Raw genomic sequence first — 20,863 nt, 5'->3', positions numbered from 1 at the left:
TCTTCATTTACTGTATTTCTTTCCCCCACTGCTGTCAATTTTTCCCTTATGCTCTCCCTGAAACTCTGTACAACCTCTGGTTTAGTCAGTTTATCCAGGTCCCATCTCCCTAAATTCCCACCTTTTTGCAATTTCTGCAATTTTAATCTACAGTTCATAACCAATAGATTGTGGTCGGAGTCCACATCTGCCCCTGGAAATGTCTTACAATTTAAAACCTGGTTCCTAAATCTCTGTCTTACCATTAGATAATCTATCTGAAACCTGTCAGTATCTGCAGGCTTCTTCCATGTATACAGCCTTCTTTTATGATTCTTGAACCAAGTGTTAGCTATGATTAAGTTGTGCTCTGTGCAAAATTCTACCAGGCGGCTTCCTCTTTCATTTCTTAGCGCCAATCCATATTCACCTACTATGTTTCCTTCTCTCCCTTTTCCTACTACCGAATTCCAGTCACCCATGACTATTAAATTTTCATCTCCCTTCACTATCTGAATAATTTCTCTTATTTCATCATACATTTCTTCAATTTCTTCGTCGTCTGCAGAGCTAGTTGGCATATAAACTTGTACTACTGTAGTAGGTGTGGGCTTAGTATCTATCTTGGCCGCAATAATGCATTCACTATGCTGTTTGTAGTAGCTTACCTGCATTCCTATTTTCCTATTCATTATTAAACCTACTCCTGCATTACCCCTGTTTGATTTTGTGTTTATAACTCTGTAGTCACCTGACCAGAAGTCTTGTTCCTCCTGCCACCGAACTTCACTAATTCCCACTATATCTAAATTTAACCTATCCATTTCCCTTTTTAAATTTTCTAACCTACCTGCCCGATTAAGGGATCTGACATTCCACGCTCCGATCCGTAGAACGCCAGTTTTCTTTGTCCCGATAACGACATCCTCATGAGTAGTCCCCGCCCGGAGATCCGAATGGGGGACTATTTTACCTCCGGAATGTTTTACCCGAGAGGACGCCATCATCATTTAACCATACAGTAAAGCTGCATGCCCTCGGGAAAAATTACGGCCGTAGTTTCCCCTTGCTTTCAGCCGTTCGCAGTACCAGCACAGCAAGGCCGTTTAGATTAGTGTTACAAGGCCAGATCCATTAATCATCCAGACTGTTGCCCCTGCACTACTGAAAAGGCTGCTGCCCCTCTTCAGGAACCATACGTTTATCTGGCCTCTCAACAGATACCCCTCCGTTGTGGCTGCACCTGTGGTACAGCCATCTGTATCGCTGAGGCACACATGCCTCCCCACCAACGGCAAGGTGCATGATTCATGGGGGTAGGATAAATAAAATATCTGCAACCAATTTTCTGAAAGTGCACAATAAATAAATGCTCGGATAGTGTAGTGGTAAGCTACTATAAAATACTGTAGTGGAGACAAAGGGTTTTAGTAAAAGTAATAAGACAACCAAAAGTTTGTGAAAATGCTGTTCACTGGTACCTACTGTGAATATGAACTACGCATTAACATAAAAGTTCTGCACAATGTGTGCTTAAAACAAAATATTAAAGTCTGTAGACCACTGTAAATTTCTAAGTTTTGAGCCCTGAATCTCTTAGTAAATCATTGTTGTGTAGACGGAGGATAAATAAGTCCCGACTTTCTGTTGTACCATAAAAAAAAATACAATCCCAACTGTGGCTAACACAAATAATTAAGTCCCAACCGTTCATCAACCTAGAAAGCACTTAATGTCCCAACTGTAATTTTGATACATTTGGTGGCAGAAGTTCCCACTACATTTGGTGTCAGAATAGCGGACGTCGTCTGTCCAGTACAACATTCGAGCCCACCACCCACATTACAGTCACAAGATTTGGTGAGTTTTGACCAGTTTTCATTTGAGTATTGGACCTTTTCTTGCCTGTTTGTGTTTTTGAGTATGGCTCATGGCAGGCCACTTTAGATGTTTTTTGTAGGCACATTATTATTATTGCTTCTTTCTTTTCTCAGACGTTATGTCTGGTTAAAAATGGGAAGTGACACGGACCTTGATAAAGCGTGACTTCCTTTTAACTGTACGGTATAAGTTACATTGCATTTAGGAACTTTCGGGTAATTGAACATGTATCAATAATTACAGATTTCTGTAGTTGTATATATATATATGTTTGGATGTAGCTGTATTGCGTTGATGTACTGGTGGATATTGTGTGGTATGACTCCTGTAGTTGATAGTATAATTGGTATAATGTCAACTTTATCCTGATGTCACATGTCCTTGACTTCCTCAGCCAGTTTTCAATTTTTTCTCCTGTTTTCTTCTGTATATTTGTTGTATTGGGTATGTATATTTCGATTAGTTGTGTTAATTTCTTCTTTTTATTGGTGAGTATGATGTCAGGTTTGTTATGTGGTGTTGTTTTATCTGTTATAATGGTTCTGTTCCAGTATAATGTGTATTCATCATTCTCCAGTACATTTTGTGGTGCATACTTGTATGTGGGAACGTGTTGTTTTATTAGTTTATGTTGTATGGCAAGTTGTTGATGTATTATTTTCGCTACATTGTCATGTCTTCTCGGGTATTCTGTATTTGCTAGTATTGTACATCCGCTTGTGATGTGATCTACTGTTTCTATGTGTTGTTTGCAAAGTCTGGATTTATCTGTTGTGGTATTGGGATCTTTAATAATATGCTTGCTGTAATATCTGGTGTTTATTGTTTGATCCTGTATTGTGATCATAAATCCTTCCGTCTCACTGTATATATTGACTTTTCTTAGCCATGTGTTGGATGCGTCTCGATCGATGTGTGGCTGTGTTAGATGACACAGGTGCTTGCCATGTAGTGTTTTCTTTTTCCAATTTACTTTCTTCTTATCTGTTGATGTTATGTGATCTAAAGGGTTGTAGAAGTGGTTATGAAATTGCAATGGTGTAGCCGATGTATTCATATGAGTGATTGCTTTGTGTATTTTGCTAATTTCTGCTCATTCTAGAAAGAATTTTCTTAAATTGTCTACCTGTTCATAATGTAGGTTTTTTTGTCGATAAATCCTCTTCCTCCTTCCTTTCTGCTTAATGTGAATCTTTCTGTTGCTGAATGTATGTGATGTATTCTATATTTGTGGCATTGTGATCGTGTAAGTGTATTGAGTGCTTCTAGGTCTGTGTTACTCCATTTCACTACTCCAAATGAGTAGGTCAATATTGGTATAGCATAGGTATTTATAGCTTTTGTCTTGTTTCTTGCTGTCAATTCTGTTTTCAGTATTTTTGTTAGTCTTTGTCTATATTTTTCTTTTAGTTCTTCTTTAATATTTGTATTATCTATTCCTATTTTTTGTCTGTATCCTAGATATTTATAGGCATCTGTTTTTTCCATCGCTTCTATGGAGTTGCTGTGGTTATCCAATATGTAATCTTCTTGTTTAGTGTGTTTTCCCTTAACTATGCTATTTTTCTTACATTTGTCTGTTCCAAAAGCCATATTTATATCATTGCTGAATACTTCTGTTATCCTTAGTAATTGGTTGAGTTGTTGTTTTGTTGCTGCCAGTAGTTTTAGGTCATCCATGTATAGCAAATGTGTGATTTTGTGTTGGTATGTTCCAGTAATATTGTATTCATAATTTGTATTACTTAGCATGTTATTAATATTATTACTACTACTACTACTACTACTACCTGTTCTGATGACGGGCACACACTACTTACTGTAAGTGCAAAGCAATGCAGGTCTTGTTTCTACTGCAGTCTAAGACTGAACCACCCCCCCCCCCCCCCCCCCCCCCCGGACCAGTGTCACTGTGTCCCTTATTAAACCCCCAGATTGGACTATCTATAGCAGGCTGAGAACCAGAGAAAGTTCTGATCCTATGTGAAATCACTGAGCAGGTCTTGTTGAGCAGTCTGGTGTGGCAGTTGAAGATAACAGAACGAAAGCCAAAGTTTTAAATTTCGTCTTTAAGAAATCATTCATGCACGAGAACCAAATGAACATATAGCTGTTTGACCATCAGACTGACTCCCGAATGTATGACATAATAATAAGCATCCCTGGTGTAGAAAAACAACTGAAGGAGTTTAAAACAAATAAGTTACCAAGTCTGGATGGAATCCCAGTTCAGTTTTACAAAGAGTACTGCACCACATTGGCCCTTGACTTAGCTTGCATTTATCGAGAATCTTGCCCAGCATATTTTCGTAGCGACTGGAAAATAGCACAAGTGATCCTGTACATAAGAAGGGTAAAAGAACTGACCCACAAAATTAAAGACCAAAATATTCGTAACATCAGTTTGCTGCAGAATCCTTTAACGTATTCTCACATCAAATCTAATAAATTTTCTTGAGACTGAGATCCTCATGTCCCTGGATCAGCACGGTTTTAGAAAGTAACACCGCAGGACACTCAGCTTGCCTTTTTCTCACGTGATATACTGCGAACTATAGATGATGGGCAACAGGCAGATTCCATATTTCTAGATATCCGGAAAGCATTTGACACAGTGCCTCACTGCAGGCTGTTAACAAAGGTATGAGCATATAGAAAGGTTCCCAGATATGGGAGTGGCTCAAAGACTTCTCAAGCACTATAACCCAGTATGTTATTCTCGACAGCGAGTGTTCATCAGATACATGGTTATCATCAGGAGTACTCCAGGGAAATGTGATAGGACTGGTATATGCACAAATAATCTGGCAGACGAAGTGGGCAGCATTCTGTGGTCGTTCAGCTGAAAGGTCAACATCAGTTTGTTGCAAGAATTTTGGGAAAGTATAGTTTGTCTGTAAAGGAGACCACATATAGGGCACTACCCCACAGCCTATTCTTGAGTATTCCTAAAAGTGTTTGGAATCCATACAAGGTGGGATTAAAGGAAGATATTGAAGCAATTCAGAGGCAGGATGCTAGATTTGTTACCAGTAAGTTTGAACAACATGCAGTGTTACAGAGATGCCTTGAGAACTCAAATGGGAGTCCCCGGAGGAAAAGCAACATTCTTTTCGAGGAACGCTAATGAGAAAATTTAGAAGCTAAATGCAGAACGTTTCTCCTGCTGCCAACATACATTTTGCATATGGACCACAAAGTTAAGATACAAGAAATTAAGGTTCATATGGAGGTGTATAAACAGTTATTTTTCCCTTGCTCCATTTGCAAGTGGAACAAGACAGGGAAATGACTAATGGTAGTACAGTACACTCCACTACACACCATAAAGTGCCTTGCGGGTTATACACATGTAGATGTAGATGTACCTTTTATTAGGCTCAGGATTTGCCCTAGTACAAAATTATAATCTCTATATTGTTAATGCACACAGCAGGATGCAAGTTTTTGTGGTGATTAATTTGAGATGTCCCAGGAAGCTCACCCACAGTTAATAAAAATGTAATTAACATGATCGCATAAATCATACTAAATTTTGATACTGTCTAAAATTTGCTTCCAAGAAACAAGATGGCCAATCATTTTTACATGAACTTGCATCCCTTTTCTGCCGTTGGAGTCAATTTTCTTGTAAGTTCAGTGTGATTTAAATTTCGGTTATTTGAATTATGTTCACATTAATTGGTTGAAAATAACCGAGTAAAGCATGTATCATAAAATGGTACTTTCTTTGTGTGACTTGCCACATAACTATGATGTGAAGCTATCTTCTTTCATTAATTAAAGAAGTTTAAAATCAAATTTAGATAAAATGTTTATCAACAAAATGTGGTGGTGGTGGTGGTGGTGGTGGTGGTGGTGGTGGTGGTGGTGGTGGTGATGATGATGATGCCAACAAAAGTGGGTACATCAGCATTTGTGCCTGGCCAAGCTCGTCAATCTGATACCATGCTTGTTACTGTGTCACCATTGGTTAAGTAATAAAATTTTACAAACCTTGTCTGTTACCATTTTCTTCTTCCTAATGAATGCAATATTACTCTTATTATGGGCCTTCCAACCAGGAATACAACATAATATTATGGGCATGGTACTCGTAGAGTTAATAGTATGTCTAGGACAGGGCTTCACAATATACGTGCTCACGGAACAAGGCGCAAGCACGGAGCAGCGCGAGCACGCTACCCCCACTAACGGACCAGAGCGGAGAGTCGGGAGAGTCACGTGGGGCACATAAAAGCTGCCGCCAGTCAATGTAAATCTGCGGACACCTGCAGGGATATCACTCACGAATTATTACTGCGACAAATGAAACAAATAAAGGAGAATGTACACGTACCACATAATTTTATTAGTAGTGTATGCCTCTACATTCATATTAATTTGTGAACTGTTACACATAAAAGGTGTCACTGAAGTGTGGTATTCTCGGTTATCTTCTACTTTTTGCCCTTTACAATTGCGTCTATGTTCGGAGTAATTGTTCTTGTGCATTGTAGGCGCAGCGGGCAGTTTAAATTTCGATCAGACAATGCGTTTCTCAGGCGCATCGTGTTACATTTCATTGCAGAGAACAGTTGTTCACAAACATACGTGGAACCGAACATTGATATTATTGTAGCCGCCAGTTTGTGCAAACAAGGAAATCTATCCTGAGGGAAGTGTCTGTAGAATCCAAAATGTTTTTCTTGTTCTGAAATTTGTCTCTGTATTCTCTGTCACACTGCAGGTCAATAATTTCTAGTTGCAGCTCAGGACGAATCTCTTCAATATTCGCTGAATATGGAGAGGAGAACAGATCAAAATCACTCTCTAGCGCTGTCAGATCTTGAAAGCGTTGATCAAATTCTTCCTTAAGGGCAACTAAACTATGTGAATAATGTTCACACTCTGTGAACATCATGATAATTTGGGAAAATGAGCTAGATTTCCTGTTTCCAGCTGACTCACCCAAAGTGTCAATTTCATTTTAAAAGCTCGTATTCGATCTATGAAATGAGTAATTAGCAGATCATTACCTTGTAGTGAAGTGTTCAAAGCATTCAGATGGCTAGTTAAATCTGCTAAGAACGCGAGATCACATTTCCATGAAGGCTCTTTCAATTCAGGAACACACATGTTATTTATTTCCATGAACATATTTATCTCATCTAATAAGCAAAAAAATCGATTTAATAATTCGCCACGACTAAGCCAGCGGACCTCGCTGTAATAAGGCAGGCTACCATACTGGCTTTCTACATCCTCAAGAAAGCTTTTAAATTACCTGTGTTGTAGCCCATGCTTCCTTATATAATTGGTTGTACGAACAACAATCATCACATTTTTTTAAGTGATACTCTTTGCCCATAAGTTTTCCTGGTGGATCACACAGTGAACGCCCCTTATTTCATTCGGCACGGTCAGTTTTTGCATTTTCTCCTTCAACAGCACGACGAAACCTGATTTTTTTTCCCTGTCATCGCTGGTGCACCGTCTGTAGACACTGAAACTAAAGAATTCCATGACAATCCTATATTTTCAACACTTTCTTCAATACTACATAAAATATCACCTCCGGTTGTAGTGTTCTTCATGTCTACTACATCGAGGAGCTCCTCCCTCACCTGAAGATCTCTATTAACACCTCTAATAAATATGGCAAGCTGCGCTGTTCCAGTGACATCAACACTTTCGTCCAGAGCTAGACAATACGCCATAAAATCTTTACAGATATTTGCAAGCTGGCTCTGGAAGTCGTCTGCCATGTCCTGTATGCGATGCATAATGATCATCTTAGATAATGGCACAATCCGAAACTGTTCAACTTGAGATGGACACAAATGTTCTGCTGCAACTACCAAACATTCTTTTATTAAATCGCCATCAGTAAAGGGCCGCAGGGATTTTGCTAAAAGGAAAGCAATTTTGTAACTCACTCTGAGAGCTGCCTCAGTTGATTTTTCTTCGTCGTCCAGATCTTCTTCGAATAGCTTCCTTTTAAGTTTAATAACTTCCTGTGCATGATCTGGTCCATCACATTTTTCACTTCTGTAGTCTTTCGCGTGGTACGACATATAATGTCGCTGCAAATTAAATTTCCTAAAAGAATTCAGTGTTTAGTGACATACTAAACATTTTGCAACACTAACTTTTTCTGTTAACAGATACAATTCCTCCCAATGGGGGTTGAACTGCGAAAGCATGGTTGGGGTTACACAACGGCGACTTGACATTATTCTTAACCAGCGAAGTGATTGTTAGAACTGATCGTAGTATTTTAAATGTTACACAGTCGGCGCGAATTCAATAGGCACGTTGCGGCCCTATTCAAACGTGCGCGCGCATTTCCCCTCCCTCCCTACTCCGGGACCTTACACCTGCTCGCGAGCACGTGCCTGAGCAGACGCGAGTACTCGCGCTCAAAACTTGCTAGTTGTTAAGCCCTGGTCTAGGATGAAATATATTACTTGTTGGCGAAAGCTTGCTATTTACCAAACGTGAGAGATTCTGAACGATAGACAGCCATGTTATAAAGTTGGAAAAAATTTGCTTGGCTTTTAGATGGAGATAGTGTTTCATTGAAGCAACGCCCCCACTCCTCTCCCCCCCCCCCCCCCCTTTCCTGTCCACCAATCAGTACGTTATTTGGTTCAGTGAGAGTTGCAATTTAATATTGAGTGCATATTGCAATATCATTATTACGCACTTCATATGGTCTGTGACAGCAGTTTGGCAACTCGCATAAAGCAGAAATGTTGTACAGGTACCTATGATTAGCAAATATTTTGTATTATTTGAATATGGATGTGTACTACATTGGATAACAATTGTTTTAGGCTCAAATCAGTGTTGCAGGCAGTACCCATTTATATAATATACATTATTGTCTGGTACAAACATTATCCTCTCCTTTTTTCTTGTAGGAGTTCTTGCTGCATACAGAGATTGTATAAGACAGATCCAGTTATCTGGTCCAACAAATTTTGCTCCAGTTATAAATCATGTTGCCAGGTTTGCAAATGCCTACAGAGATGGCTCCAGCTATTTTATTCTCCTGATTCTTACTGATGGTGTCATTACTGACATGCCACAGACCACTCAGGTAATATTGAAAGTGTTATGATTTTACTTTTGTATTATGGAGCCACAGTCATATAAAACCTTCTGAAAGATACAACCACCATTTGACTGCACAACAGGTTTTATTTCACAATCTAGTTTTCGGCCTCAAGCCATTATCAAGTGTTAAAACTGCAACAGATTAAAGCACAATATAAGTACAAGTATAGACAAAGTACCAGAGAAAAAGCAGGGCCAACAGTTTCCACAACCATATCAACAGAGATGCTCATTGCTAGTAAATTAGCACATTACACAAATGTTCTTATATTTATTTCACCATGATTGGTTTATATAACACAAGATACATGTTTTGACAATGACTTAGGTTTTACTCAAGTCTAAATCATTTATAATGCATAAGTGAACAAATCATGCAGCCCATACATTGATTCAACTGTTTGTCCTGCTATTTTTGTGGTACTTTGTCTGATAGTAGTGCTTTTATTGTGCTTTAGTCTGCTGCAGTTGTAACACTTGATAAAGACCTAGGGTCAAATTCTAGATTGTGAAATAAAACCTGTAGTTAAGTCAAATGGCAGTTATATCTTTCCGAATGTTTTGTAAATTATTCTTTTTCTACATTTTGATTTTTTGAAATTTCTGTCTGTATGATGTGTCACTAATAGTAAATAGGTCATCAACATATTATGGGCATAAAAATATTAAGCATATCCTAGGATAGAAAAGGGGGGGGGGGTGACAGACCCAGAAAATTTTATTAATCAGAGTAAGAATTTTTAGGAGATTACCTTCATTGTGTGTTCATTACTGTTTACTGTTCTTTGCAGCTACTCAGTGTAACTTACATATTGTTTGCAGGCCATTGTGGATGCATCCTGTCTTCCATTGTCTATAATAATAGTTGGCATTGGAAATGCTGACTTTAGTGCCATGGAGACCCTGGATGCTGATACTGTTGCACTGTCTGCTGGTGGCCGACGTGCTGTTCGTGACATAGTACAGTTTGTTCCATTCAACAAGTTTGTGCATATGGGTGATCCCCAAACTGCTAGGCTCAGGTTAGCAAGAGAAGTGCTTGCAGAAATCCCGCAGCAGTTTATTGGTTATATGAAGGCTAACAATATTATTCCAAAACCACCTCAAGAAAATGTAGTTATGCTGCCACCTGATCCAGCTCTTACAGCAATATCATAAACATTTGCATTTCATGTTTGTGTGTGTTTGTATTTACAAAACTGGAATGATAAAATTACTACACTTTTATTCCAATGTGCTTTTGTTTGTTTCAGTATTACAAAAGCATGTCAAAATATTTGTACTAAAAAATTGCAACTGCACACTTCAGTCCCACAAACATTGTACCCATGGTATTGGGGTTGGTTTCGACTAAATAGATCAAAATAATGTGTTCAGTAAAGACGTGTATGATATGTTTGCCAGTTAGTGAAGTTAAGAAATTTGATTACAGTGGTGGTTTTGTATATCTCAAAAATATATTTATTGGATATTTTTATAAGTAACGAAATTTCATTTAGTGTGAGGTATACGTGAATTACTTAGGATTCACTAAAACCTAAAGAAACAAATGCTTTTTAAATACTGGAAAGTACAGGATAGAGTTCCATTAATATGGTAAAGATAGATTGCTCTCACCACAAAGTGAGACATTGACTCTCAGACAGGCACAATTAAAATGACTGCTAAAATGTCTGAGCTCTTGGGCAAAAACTTTGGAGACTGTGGCCATGCAAGTGTGGGTTGTGCTTTTGTGAATGTGAATGTGTGTGTGTGTGTGTGTGTGTGTGTGTGTGTGTGTGTGTGTGTGTTTTCTATTTCAGAAGATGGACTTTGTCCAACAGATCAAATATTGTAGTTGCCTTATTCATTGTGCCTGTCTGAGAGTCAATGCTGCCTCTGTGTGGCGAGTAGCATTCTATACTTTCAAAGAGTGCTTTTTTCATCTGTATGTGTAAGACCTGTTCAGCAGGACTCATATGGTCACAGATCTGTGATCACAAAGCTGGTCAGTCAATTACACTGCCACATTTTTTACTTGTTTTATTTATTTTTGAAAATTTTAATTCCCTAGTGTCTCATTTTTTACTGAAATTCCTCTTACACTGAAATTAGTGAGGTACTTAATGTAATCAAGGAATGTGCATTAAAGGAAGTTTTGCTCATTATTGCAGTTGATATACTGTGTTAGCTAAAGGAAAGACAGTACTTGTTCTTTCAATGAGGGGTGTGATTTCTTGAATCAGGTTATACAAATTGAACACATTTTCATCCAGTTGAAAACTGCCACTAACAAAGATTTTAAGTAATCTCACAAGCGATTCTTTTTGAATGTTTCAAGCCAAAGGAAAAGTCTGTAACAAATTCTTACTTACTACATTTCATAGTACAGTTATAAAATGTTTACATTTTCTGGGTAATATTTGAATTTAGGAAATGACCACTAAATGCGCAAAAAGTTTTGACAAAAGATTGCATTTATATTTTTATAAACATCTATTACTACACATTTGAAAAATTCCTTATATTAGTTAAGAAAATACTGCTACCATCTATTCATCGGCATCAACTAAGAGTATAGCAATCTTGGCGAATGAAAATCTCTGACAGTTGCAGTGGGCTTCGCAAGGCTACTTTTGTGCCTGTGTCAACTGTTCATGACAATGCTTCTGCCTCGTCACAACTCTGTAGAAGACTATTGCAGTTATTTGATCTTTACAGCTGAAAACCAACTGTCAGGTATCTGTTTCTGCGGTCTCTATTATAAATGCTATTTGACTCTGCTTCCTGTCCATACTTGACAAGAGTAACTGGTAAGGTATTTTTCATATCTGCTTGCCAGAAACTCATTGTGTCGGAAAGCTCTCCTCACTAAAACAACAAAACACATTTAATTCTTCTTCCTTTTGTGGGAGTTGGGTGTATTAGACACTATCTTGGCCAGCAAACACAATTTATTAGAGTAACAAATATGATTATTATTGGGTGCTAGGCTAAAAGGGTATGAGTAAAAGAAACCTTGAAAGATGTGTTTTCAAGTTTGTAAACAAATTGACAAATCCAGTTTTTTCACAATATATCGATGACTTATCTAGTCATCAAGACATAAGCAGAAATAGAATCATCAGCCCATCTGGATACACAAAAATGCGTAATCCACCATATGTGCCAAGAGAATCTCAGAAATCATGTGTAAAATGAGGCTATTGCTCTCATCCATATATAAATGTTATAGTAGCAAGGATTTGAACATTAAAATTAGTTTGTGCTTGTTATGATGGCTCATAGTGGTGTTTAAGTAATTCCGTGGTCCAGGTGGTTTGTGGCAAATATGCCACCATGCCACTTGTAATTTTAATGATAGGAGCCATCACCTCAAAATCTTAAATAGCAAATAGCCATGTAATATCTTCATAAGATTGCAAGAGAGTGGAGATAATAACTCTGGTTCAACACAATTTGAAAGCTGCCAAGAAATTAAAAAAGAAAGGTAGTAAGGATAAAAAGTAATACAGATATCCTAAACCATAAATACTGTATTCTAGTGGCTGACAACATAGCAACACACATTTTGAAGCACTTCTAATGTCACATATTAACTAACATGAGGAAATTTCCTTACTAGATTAGTGTACATCTAAGAGTCAGATGCTGGGTGAGCACAGTAGTGATTGACTCCACCATATGCTGAACCAGCCAGTAACATCATCCGTTCACATGTCTGCAGTAAGCACAAAGATAATTTGGAATTGATTTTTCAAATCATTGTAAATATGGGAAGGCCACTTAGGTGTGGTGGTTTCCTTATGGCTGACAAAATGTACACACATAAGTACTCTGTTAACAAGTGGTACTAATAGCCTTTAAAAATTTGTATATTCCAAAAACTAAGTCAGAAACGTGAATAGTGGCCTCATGGTTCATACTCTTAGTGTTGCCAGTTGTTTGGGACAAAGCAGAGAACACACTTGTGCCATGACAAAGTATTCTGTCTCTCTTTGCAGAGAATGCATCACAAATAGGCCTTCTAACTTGCAAACTTCTCTAGCTGATGGCTTAAGTACACACTTTTCAAAATTTCATCCATAATTATAAATGTACTGTGTGGATTGATGTGCTTTCTTTGAGACTCAGTGTAGTCCTTGTGGTCTGTCTGTGCTACAGCTTATTATTAAAGAAAAGAGGTCAGCTTCTGACTTCTTTCCTAAAATTTTAAGGGAATTTTTTGAAAAATTTATCTATTTGAAATGGGGAAAAATGTTGTAAAAAAAATTTTCCTGTAAAATGACTTACTTAGCCAATACATAAGGTGTGTGTTACTTTAGGTGCCATATATTGTAGATAGATGCTAAATGTTAGTGCCAAACTGCCAGTGAATTGAATATATATGTATGTATATATAGCCTATTTCTTCAGTTCAAATGTAATAAGATTGGGAAGAATATCAAAATAATCTAATACTATGTTTCATGGTACTCCCATTTGTTACCAAACCTAGCATTCTCTGATAATTCTCAATCTAATACTATGTTTCATGGTACTCCCATTTGTTACCAAACCAAGCATTCTCTGATAATTCTGAGAGACCCTTACATATATACTTGATGTTCCTGTACTGCACAAAGATGGCAAATGCAATGGCTATCAAACTATAGAGAATTACATATACGTTTATTTTATTGTAATGGTATAAACATGTTTTAAAAGCTTATCAGAATCTGAATTTACTAAGTCTTCTCATTGTAGCTCTGTACATGTCAGATGTTTAAAATTAACTTGTGTTATTGAAACTATCATGGCTCACATTTGTAAATAGTTTGTACTGCTATGTTGCATGAATATTCTATTTTTACAACTAATTTATGTAAAAAGATGTCGATATATTCTTTATTGTGATCAATTTATAGAATAGAATTTTAATATATTATAGCTGTGAATTCTCGTGTTACACCATTCCATGAAACGTCTTCTAGTATTAAGAATTTACTATGCCAGTAACTTAATCGTACATTGTGAAAACGAGGTATCTTGCATTATAAATGTTGTTTATTGTCACAGAGAGAGTTATGTAAGTCCACAATCAAAATGTACCACTACTGTACTGTGTAAAGCTGCTGGTTATGTGCACTTTCTAATTTACACCTGAAATTTACCTTGTTACTCATTGCTCATTCTCCAATCAGTCCCTTATCTTTGATATGGACATACTGTAGCTGTTTACAAGAAAACAGTTTTGATAAATTCTCTTTTAGACACTTAGTAAATGAGCACCCAGTGTTCTTTGTGTGCTATTCACCTCAGTCTCATGCACACTGTCTTAACCTAAATCCGTATATACCTCCCCACTTTCTCCTCCCACCATGTACACCTTTCACCCCCACACAAGAAAGAGAAAACTCTTGATTAGTTTAGCTTGTCTTTATGAGAGAATGAAAGTGTACACTTCAGGTCAGTTATCTTGTTTTGCAAATTGAGTTCTCTGAATATGCTTCATGGATACTTCCAGTTTCTAAATTGCTAGTCATCTCATAGGATTTTCATCCTTGAGAAGACAACCTAGTAGAGAATGGTTTGGTCCCAGCTTTTTGGGCTGTTTCCAAAATGGAATCTCTCTCTTTCTGCAGCAATGTGAGCTTTAATAGTAAGCCTGTGTGTAACATTGAATTTATATATCAAACTGGGTTCATAAAGTTTTGTTCTAGCAGATCCTCTCCAAACTGTAGCAACTCTTCTGTTAACCATGCAGACTCGGAACCATTGCATTCTAAATAAGTCTCCATTTATATGAGTATTGGCATTTTGCTCATGATTGCGTCCAGCCTAACATTTAGCTTGTTAATAGCAATGAAAGCGTGAAACAGGCTGTGATACCTAGCATAATGTCAACAAATTTGTGAATGAGAAACCTTAAGTAGCTTTGTAAGATAGAGATTTTGAGTGATATTCAGTAAAGACAAATATGAGAAGTGACACACCCCTTCCATATGAAAACTTGTGGAAAAAATTCACCAGTCTGCAGTATCTTTCAAAGAATGATGGAGAGAATGCACATTCCATGAATCATGTGTAACATAGCTGATCCCTGCATATGTCTTGAAATTCTACCTCGATTTTTGTTGAAATCTGGGAAATTTCAACTGAAGTGTTCTTGAAAGATGAAATATGTTATTCAAATACACTGTTGGAAGGAGGACTGGAATGGATTCCCCACCTACCCTATTTCTTGGATAGGTGTGTTTTAATACACTTTCTTTTTCTGTGAGAATTATTACACACATGAAAGCACATTCATTTCATTGTAATGTAGACGTAAACAGTTGGTTATCTGTTTCATAGTACAAAATATATCCCCTTACAACGTGCATGTAATGACTAGTGTACAGTTTATAACAAATTTATACACTTGTATTTCTTCCGTGTATGAAGATATCAGGTAATAGGCATTGTAGACTTTTTTGCATTTCATGTAGTGAGTTGATTCCTCATCACACAAATGTCAGTGACTGAGATCAGCACAAGCTTTTCCTTGAATTGTGCACTGCAAGTCACATGTGGTTTGCTTTTATTGGTACAATGGTTCAAATCGTGCCAGCGGTGCACATTTCAACAGAGGTATCTCCGTCTCCCCCCCCCCCCCCCCCTCTCTCTCTCTCTGAGCATTTTTATGCTAAAACTGAAAGACTGTATTTAAATTTAAGGGAATTTGCATCATGCTTACTTCCCAATAAAAATTATTTTAATTTTTTGTGTAAATGTATTTTTCATGTTACTATCTATGTACATCTGCTTATGTATTACCATTCAGGGTATACTTTCTTGCCAACTGAAAGTTTTTCTAGTTTATCACTGACTGATATGAAACATTGTAGGCAGAATATATTAAAACTGTTTATGATTTTTTGCACAATCAGAATAATAGTCAAAAAGGAATGATCAAGATGTGTGTGTGTGTGTGTGTGTGTGTGTGTGTGTGTGTGTGTGTGTCAGTGTATCAGAAAATTCTAATGCCTCTTAAATTTCCTCTGTGCGCACAGAAAATATTGGAATGATAAGCCTGCTTGAATAATTCATTGTTTAACACCAGTATATACTGATTATAGTGTGCTGAAGTTTGAGCGATATTAGTTCGGTTAGTATCCCATGAAATTTAGCAAATATGATCTTGTCCACCATTTAACTACGCTGTTCAAAATGTACCAATGCAAAATATGAAATGGGCAGTGAAATATATTGATTTACTTCTTGTAACTTTGCTGGGTAGAAAATCTGTGCCACTTTTCCCAACCTTTGACTATAGCCTCATATATCTCTCCCAATTCCCCCCACCCCCCACCCCCCATTAATACTGGAAGAATAGGTTGTGAGTTCTGTTTCCTCTTCGCCACTCTATTAGTGATTATGTTATCACCACCGTTACTTGATCAGTATTTGTATGATGATGTAGTTGCTTACTTGAAGTATGTATATGCTTACTTTAAGTATTAAAAAACGAGAAGTGAAATTTTAACATACACAGAATTAATACAGGGCTTCCAGTGATTATGTCCTTCACCCCTCTTGATTTCATTTATGGATTAGACTTAGTTGTCCCAAAATAACTGTATACAGAGACTTGCATAATTCACAGCTTCATTGTATTATGTTTGTACAATATAATTTCTAAATTAGATTTGGATGGGCAGCTATTGCAGAGTATTTGTTAAACAATGTTAACTATTTATCTGGAATTTATAATCACCAAAGTTCATTATACAGCACTGTAAAATATTACAAAAACAATGAAATGACATTACTTAGTATTATTCAGTCTTGCTTTTATGATTCATGTCTCTTTATGAGTCATAAATTATGACACTATATGTAATGACTGTTGATGTTTCAGGTTTGATGTTTTTATTATTGTGCTGTTGTTATTATTAATGGCATAACTGTTGTGTTTCTTTTATGTACATATTAGAGAAATTATGTTGACGTAAACTGCTGCGGAGTTTAAATTCTTATTTTGAAAAGCACGTTTCTTGCAAATCAGAGAATTAGCTTTTTGGAGAGTTCTCCTGTTACCTGTCTGTTTACTTTGCTAAAAGTTTATCATGTTAAATATTTTGCACAAAATAAAACTACAAATATATGCTTTTGTATTAAATCAACAAAATGTGTTGTTTTATTAGTTTTAGCTCCGTAAATGGTGAAGAAATGAAGTCTGTCACGATTTAAGAATTACAGTATACATAAAGGGTACAAATTACAGCACGCAATGAGAGGTGTGTGTGTGTGTGTGTCTGTCTTTAAAATAGAATTTTTAATAACATACACTACATGCAACTCTCAAAGATACTTTTGTAAAGTTAAAAAAAAATGTTGTTGACTAACTTTTACAATACTGCTCTACTTGTGGTAAGAATTAGGCCAGTTATAAATAGTCTGGAAACAAAAACTTGGAGGGGGATGACAAAGAAATTTGATATTTTGAAAAATAGGGCTTACCCAAGTGGACAGAAAGCACATGTAATCTGCTGTTCCATCTGAATTGCATTTCAGAGGAAAACAGGTGAATATTTATCCACCAAACTTACATTGACTAAAGTGCACTGATGTTCAGCTTTCAAGTATGCACACATATTTTGGTGTATCAAATGTTGGAACTGTTCACCAGCAAGTCACACAAGTTGCCCCTCACAGTTTTAGTTTTTGATGTACGTAGAAATACTATGTACCAACACTCACTGTGCTTCTATACTAGATTGCTTACTTTAACGCAGAGTGTAAATTAATATTTATGAAAGAACATATTAAAATGAGAAGAATATAATACTCCAGTAGTAACTAGATATTTCTTGTAAAAAGTACATGTTATCCATTAACATAAACCAGAAAACACACAAAGAGCTATTTTTGGAAGTCTTTCAAAATGGGATCTGCCAGGGCATTCCCACATGAGATTACAACAATAGATCACTATGGTGTATGCTTCTCATCAGTCGTCAATATTTTCTTGTAAACAACTTACATGTGTAGGTAATACTACTAGGTTAAGAATGATGTTAAAAGAAAGTAACAAGTAGAATAAAAATTCCTGTCCGGAAACAGCAAGGCCTTCTTACCTCAAAATACAGGATGCAGTTACAAAGGTATTAGGCTGTCAACAGTGGCATATTTGCATGGATCTAGTTTCTAGCATATGTACAGAGGCTGGTAAGCCTCCACTATCTATTCACCATCTCCTTCTCATGGTATTCCCAGCTTACAGGGCTCTGTTTGAAAATCCATTGCCCAGACACCAATGGCACACCTGTTCCATAACCACGGGCAGTGAGGCTGTTTGGTATCTATGTGAGGAAGAGTTGCAGGTGGAGGGCATTATGGTCCAAAGTGAGTGATGGAAAAGGAAGGTGCCTGTGGCTACTAAAGAGGTCCAGGTTACTTCTTGAATTGAATGGGTACAGGAAGAGTTGTACTCGAGCTTACATTTTGAAAACTAAGTTTTACGATATTTTGAATTACTACACGGGTATATTGATGTTTGCAACGACAAGTGTAAGCCAAGAGAACTTCTTGGCTGGTCCTTTGTGCTCACCGAATTTGTCCTCAGTTTGAGGCTCCCAGTGCAGTTTTCCATTTACTATGTGGAAACTAAACTGCTGTCCTGGAACTTTGTATATGCTGCACACTTCTAATACCTTCCAAGGGCAAAAAAATTGATTTCAATATTTTGCATAACTAGTGACCAAATTTAAAATGCTGTCATAATATGCTCAATAAGAAGTATAATCTTATTTTAAAAGTTTAACGCAATAAGACAAGTACTACAGTTAGAAACTGTGCTTGTCTTGATGCATCATAACTGATGGCATGCAGATGCTGGAGCTATATTCATCCAGTTTTTGATAATGAGAGCACTTAGCAACTTCCAACTAACTTTACACATAATTTCAACCTTTTATGAAACTGTTTCTTGCTGACACCCACCACAAAATGGTGAAAGGAAAGAAAGATTTTTGCTTACTACATTTTTGCTGTTTGTTCAGTCAGACTTCAAAATTAGGCATGGAATTTTAATTTATTATGTCCTTACTACTGGCTCTATTTGCAGCACATTTGGCGGGCAGTACCTATATATATATCAATGAATCTACCTACAAAATTATATATCATTGTGCGATACACATCTTTTGATGCCATAAACATTATTATTTTTATTACTCTCATGTCTGAAAAATACAGGTACCTGTACATACATTTTACACAGTTGTAATTAAATTACTTTTGACAAAAACTTGGTCACTTCCAGCGCATTTTCTTTTGCTTGTTGAAGATAATCTTCTGTACAGGAGACTGAAGACAATCTACACTGTAGCATGTGCCGAATTGTCTGTTGTTCTCCACAGCCACACTGAATATAATTTGGATCAGTGTATCCCCATCTTGCCAAGGTAACTTTTGATCATCCAACTTGGGTCTCAGTCTGTTCAGGGATTTCCAAGTTGTCCATTCCCCGTCATGGGATGGAGGTAGAGCTTCAACAATGCTATTCAAACCAGGGGGTGGTGCTATTAAAGCCATTCGACTGGATTGGATTTCAAGCAACCTGTTATAATTCTGTAGGCTTCGTTGCGAGCTACATCCATCTGTTTGGCATGAGATGAATTATACAAAACGGAACAGGCATATTCTGCTGTAGAATAGCATAGTGCCATTGCAGATGTTCGGATTGTGTCAGATTGACTGCCCCACTGTGATCTGGCTGGTTTCCGTAGGAGATTTTTCGTGGTGGAAACTTACTTACATTTCATGCAGCGCTTTTTGAAAATGAGAGATCTGTCAAGTGTCACACCTAGGTATTTTGGAGTCATGTAGTGTTCCAGTTCGACCCCCAACCATACTATTTTCAGCTTGCAAGTGGCTTCCTTGTTTCTCAAATGAAAAGCACACACTTGGGTCTTTGAAGGTTTTGGTTTAAGCTGGGCATTTGTGAGGTTGTTTGCCACTGATTCAGAATCTGTGCTCTGGGTGGCTAGAGCGAGGTTGTCAGCGTATAAGCAGCTCATGGTGTTTGACGCTATAGGTTGGTCATTTGTGTATATATTGAACAGAATTGGAGCCAAAAAACTTCCTTGTGAGAGGCCATTCTTCTGTAGTCTACATCGACTACGCTGTCCTTGAAAGTTGACGAAGAACCTGCGATTCTGCAGAAGGAAGGCGATGAGTCTGGTTAGACCTAAATATGTGGTCAGGTTGTAGACCTTGACCAGTAGTACTGGTGATTGACCGTATCACACGCCACTGATAAGTTGACAAATGCCACTTCTGTCACCTTCTGAGCTTCGAAGTCATATTCTATAAACTGAGATAGATTTAGCAATTGTACCGTACAGCTTTTACCTGTACGAAATCCAGATTGCTGAGGTATAAGTGAGGGGTCAGTTGCAGGTGATAGGAGATTTAAAATTAGTCTTTCAGCATTTTGTAAAGATGACAAAGTAGTGCAACTGGTGTAAAATTGTTTGAATCATTTCCTTCTTTGCCAGGTTTCAGCAAAGCAATCACTCGACTCTTCCGCCATATCTTTGGAATTTGGTTTCTGCTTACACAGTTATCGGATAGTTGGAGAATCCATTTGTTTGTATTTAAGCTGAAGTGTTTAATTTGCCCAGTTCATATATCAAGCCAGCTGATTTGCCATTTTTACTTTGTTTGATAGCCTTCTGTAGTTCTTCCATGCTGAATATGATATAACATAAACATTGAGATGCATGAAGAACTAGCTTTTGCTTAAAGCGCAGAGTTAATTACCCAGATTATATTCATCCAGTGTTTCATAATGAGAGCAGTTAGTGACTTCCAACAAACTATAATCATAATTTAAAACATTCACTAAACTTTTTTCTTGCTTACCTGTGTAAAGTCAAATTTGTAACACATGAAC

The 20,863-nt window shown here is 37.1% G+C and overlaps 1 protein-coding gene across 1 annotated transcript in view; it reads left to right on the top strand.

Annotated features, from left to right (window-relative positions):
- LOC126187489 (copine-8-like) overlaps positions 1–16,267 on the top strand; it is a 160,262-nt gene extending 143,995 nt beyond the window's left edge. The window contains exons 7-8 of the mRNA XM_049928596.1: positions 8,766–8,944; positions 9,784–16,267. Of these exons, the coding sequence (XP_049784553.1) occupies positions 8,766–8,944; positions 9,784–10,119 (515 nt within the window). The 3' untranslated portion in view covers positions 10,120–16,267. The remainder of the gene's footprint in view (positions 1–8,765; positions 8,945–9,783) is intronic.
- The last annotated feature ends 4,596 nt before the right edge of the window (positions 16,268–20,863 follow it).

The sequence above is a fragment of the Schistocerca cancellata genome, chromosome 5 (assembly GCF_023864275.1).
Source record: "Schistocerca cancellata isolate TAMUIC-IGC-003103 chromosome 5, iqSchCanc2.1, whole genome shotgun sequence".
Classification (NCBI taxonomy): Eukaryota; Metazoa; Arthropoda; class Insecta; order Orthoptera; family Acrididae; genus Schistocerca; species Schistocerca cancellata.
This window is presented reverse-complemented; position numbering and strand designations above follow the sequence as displayed.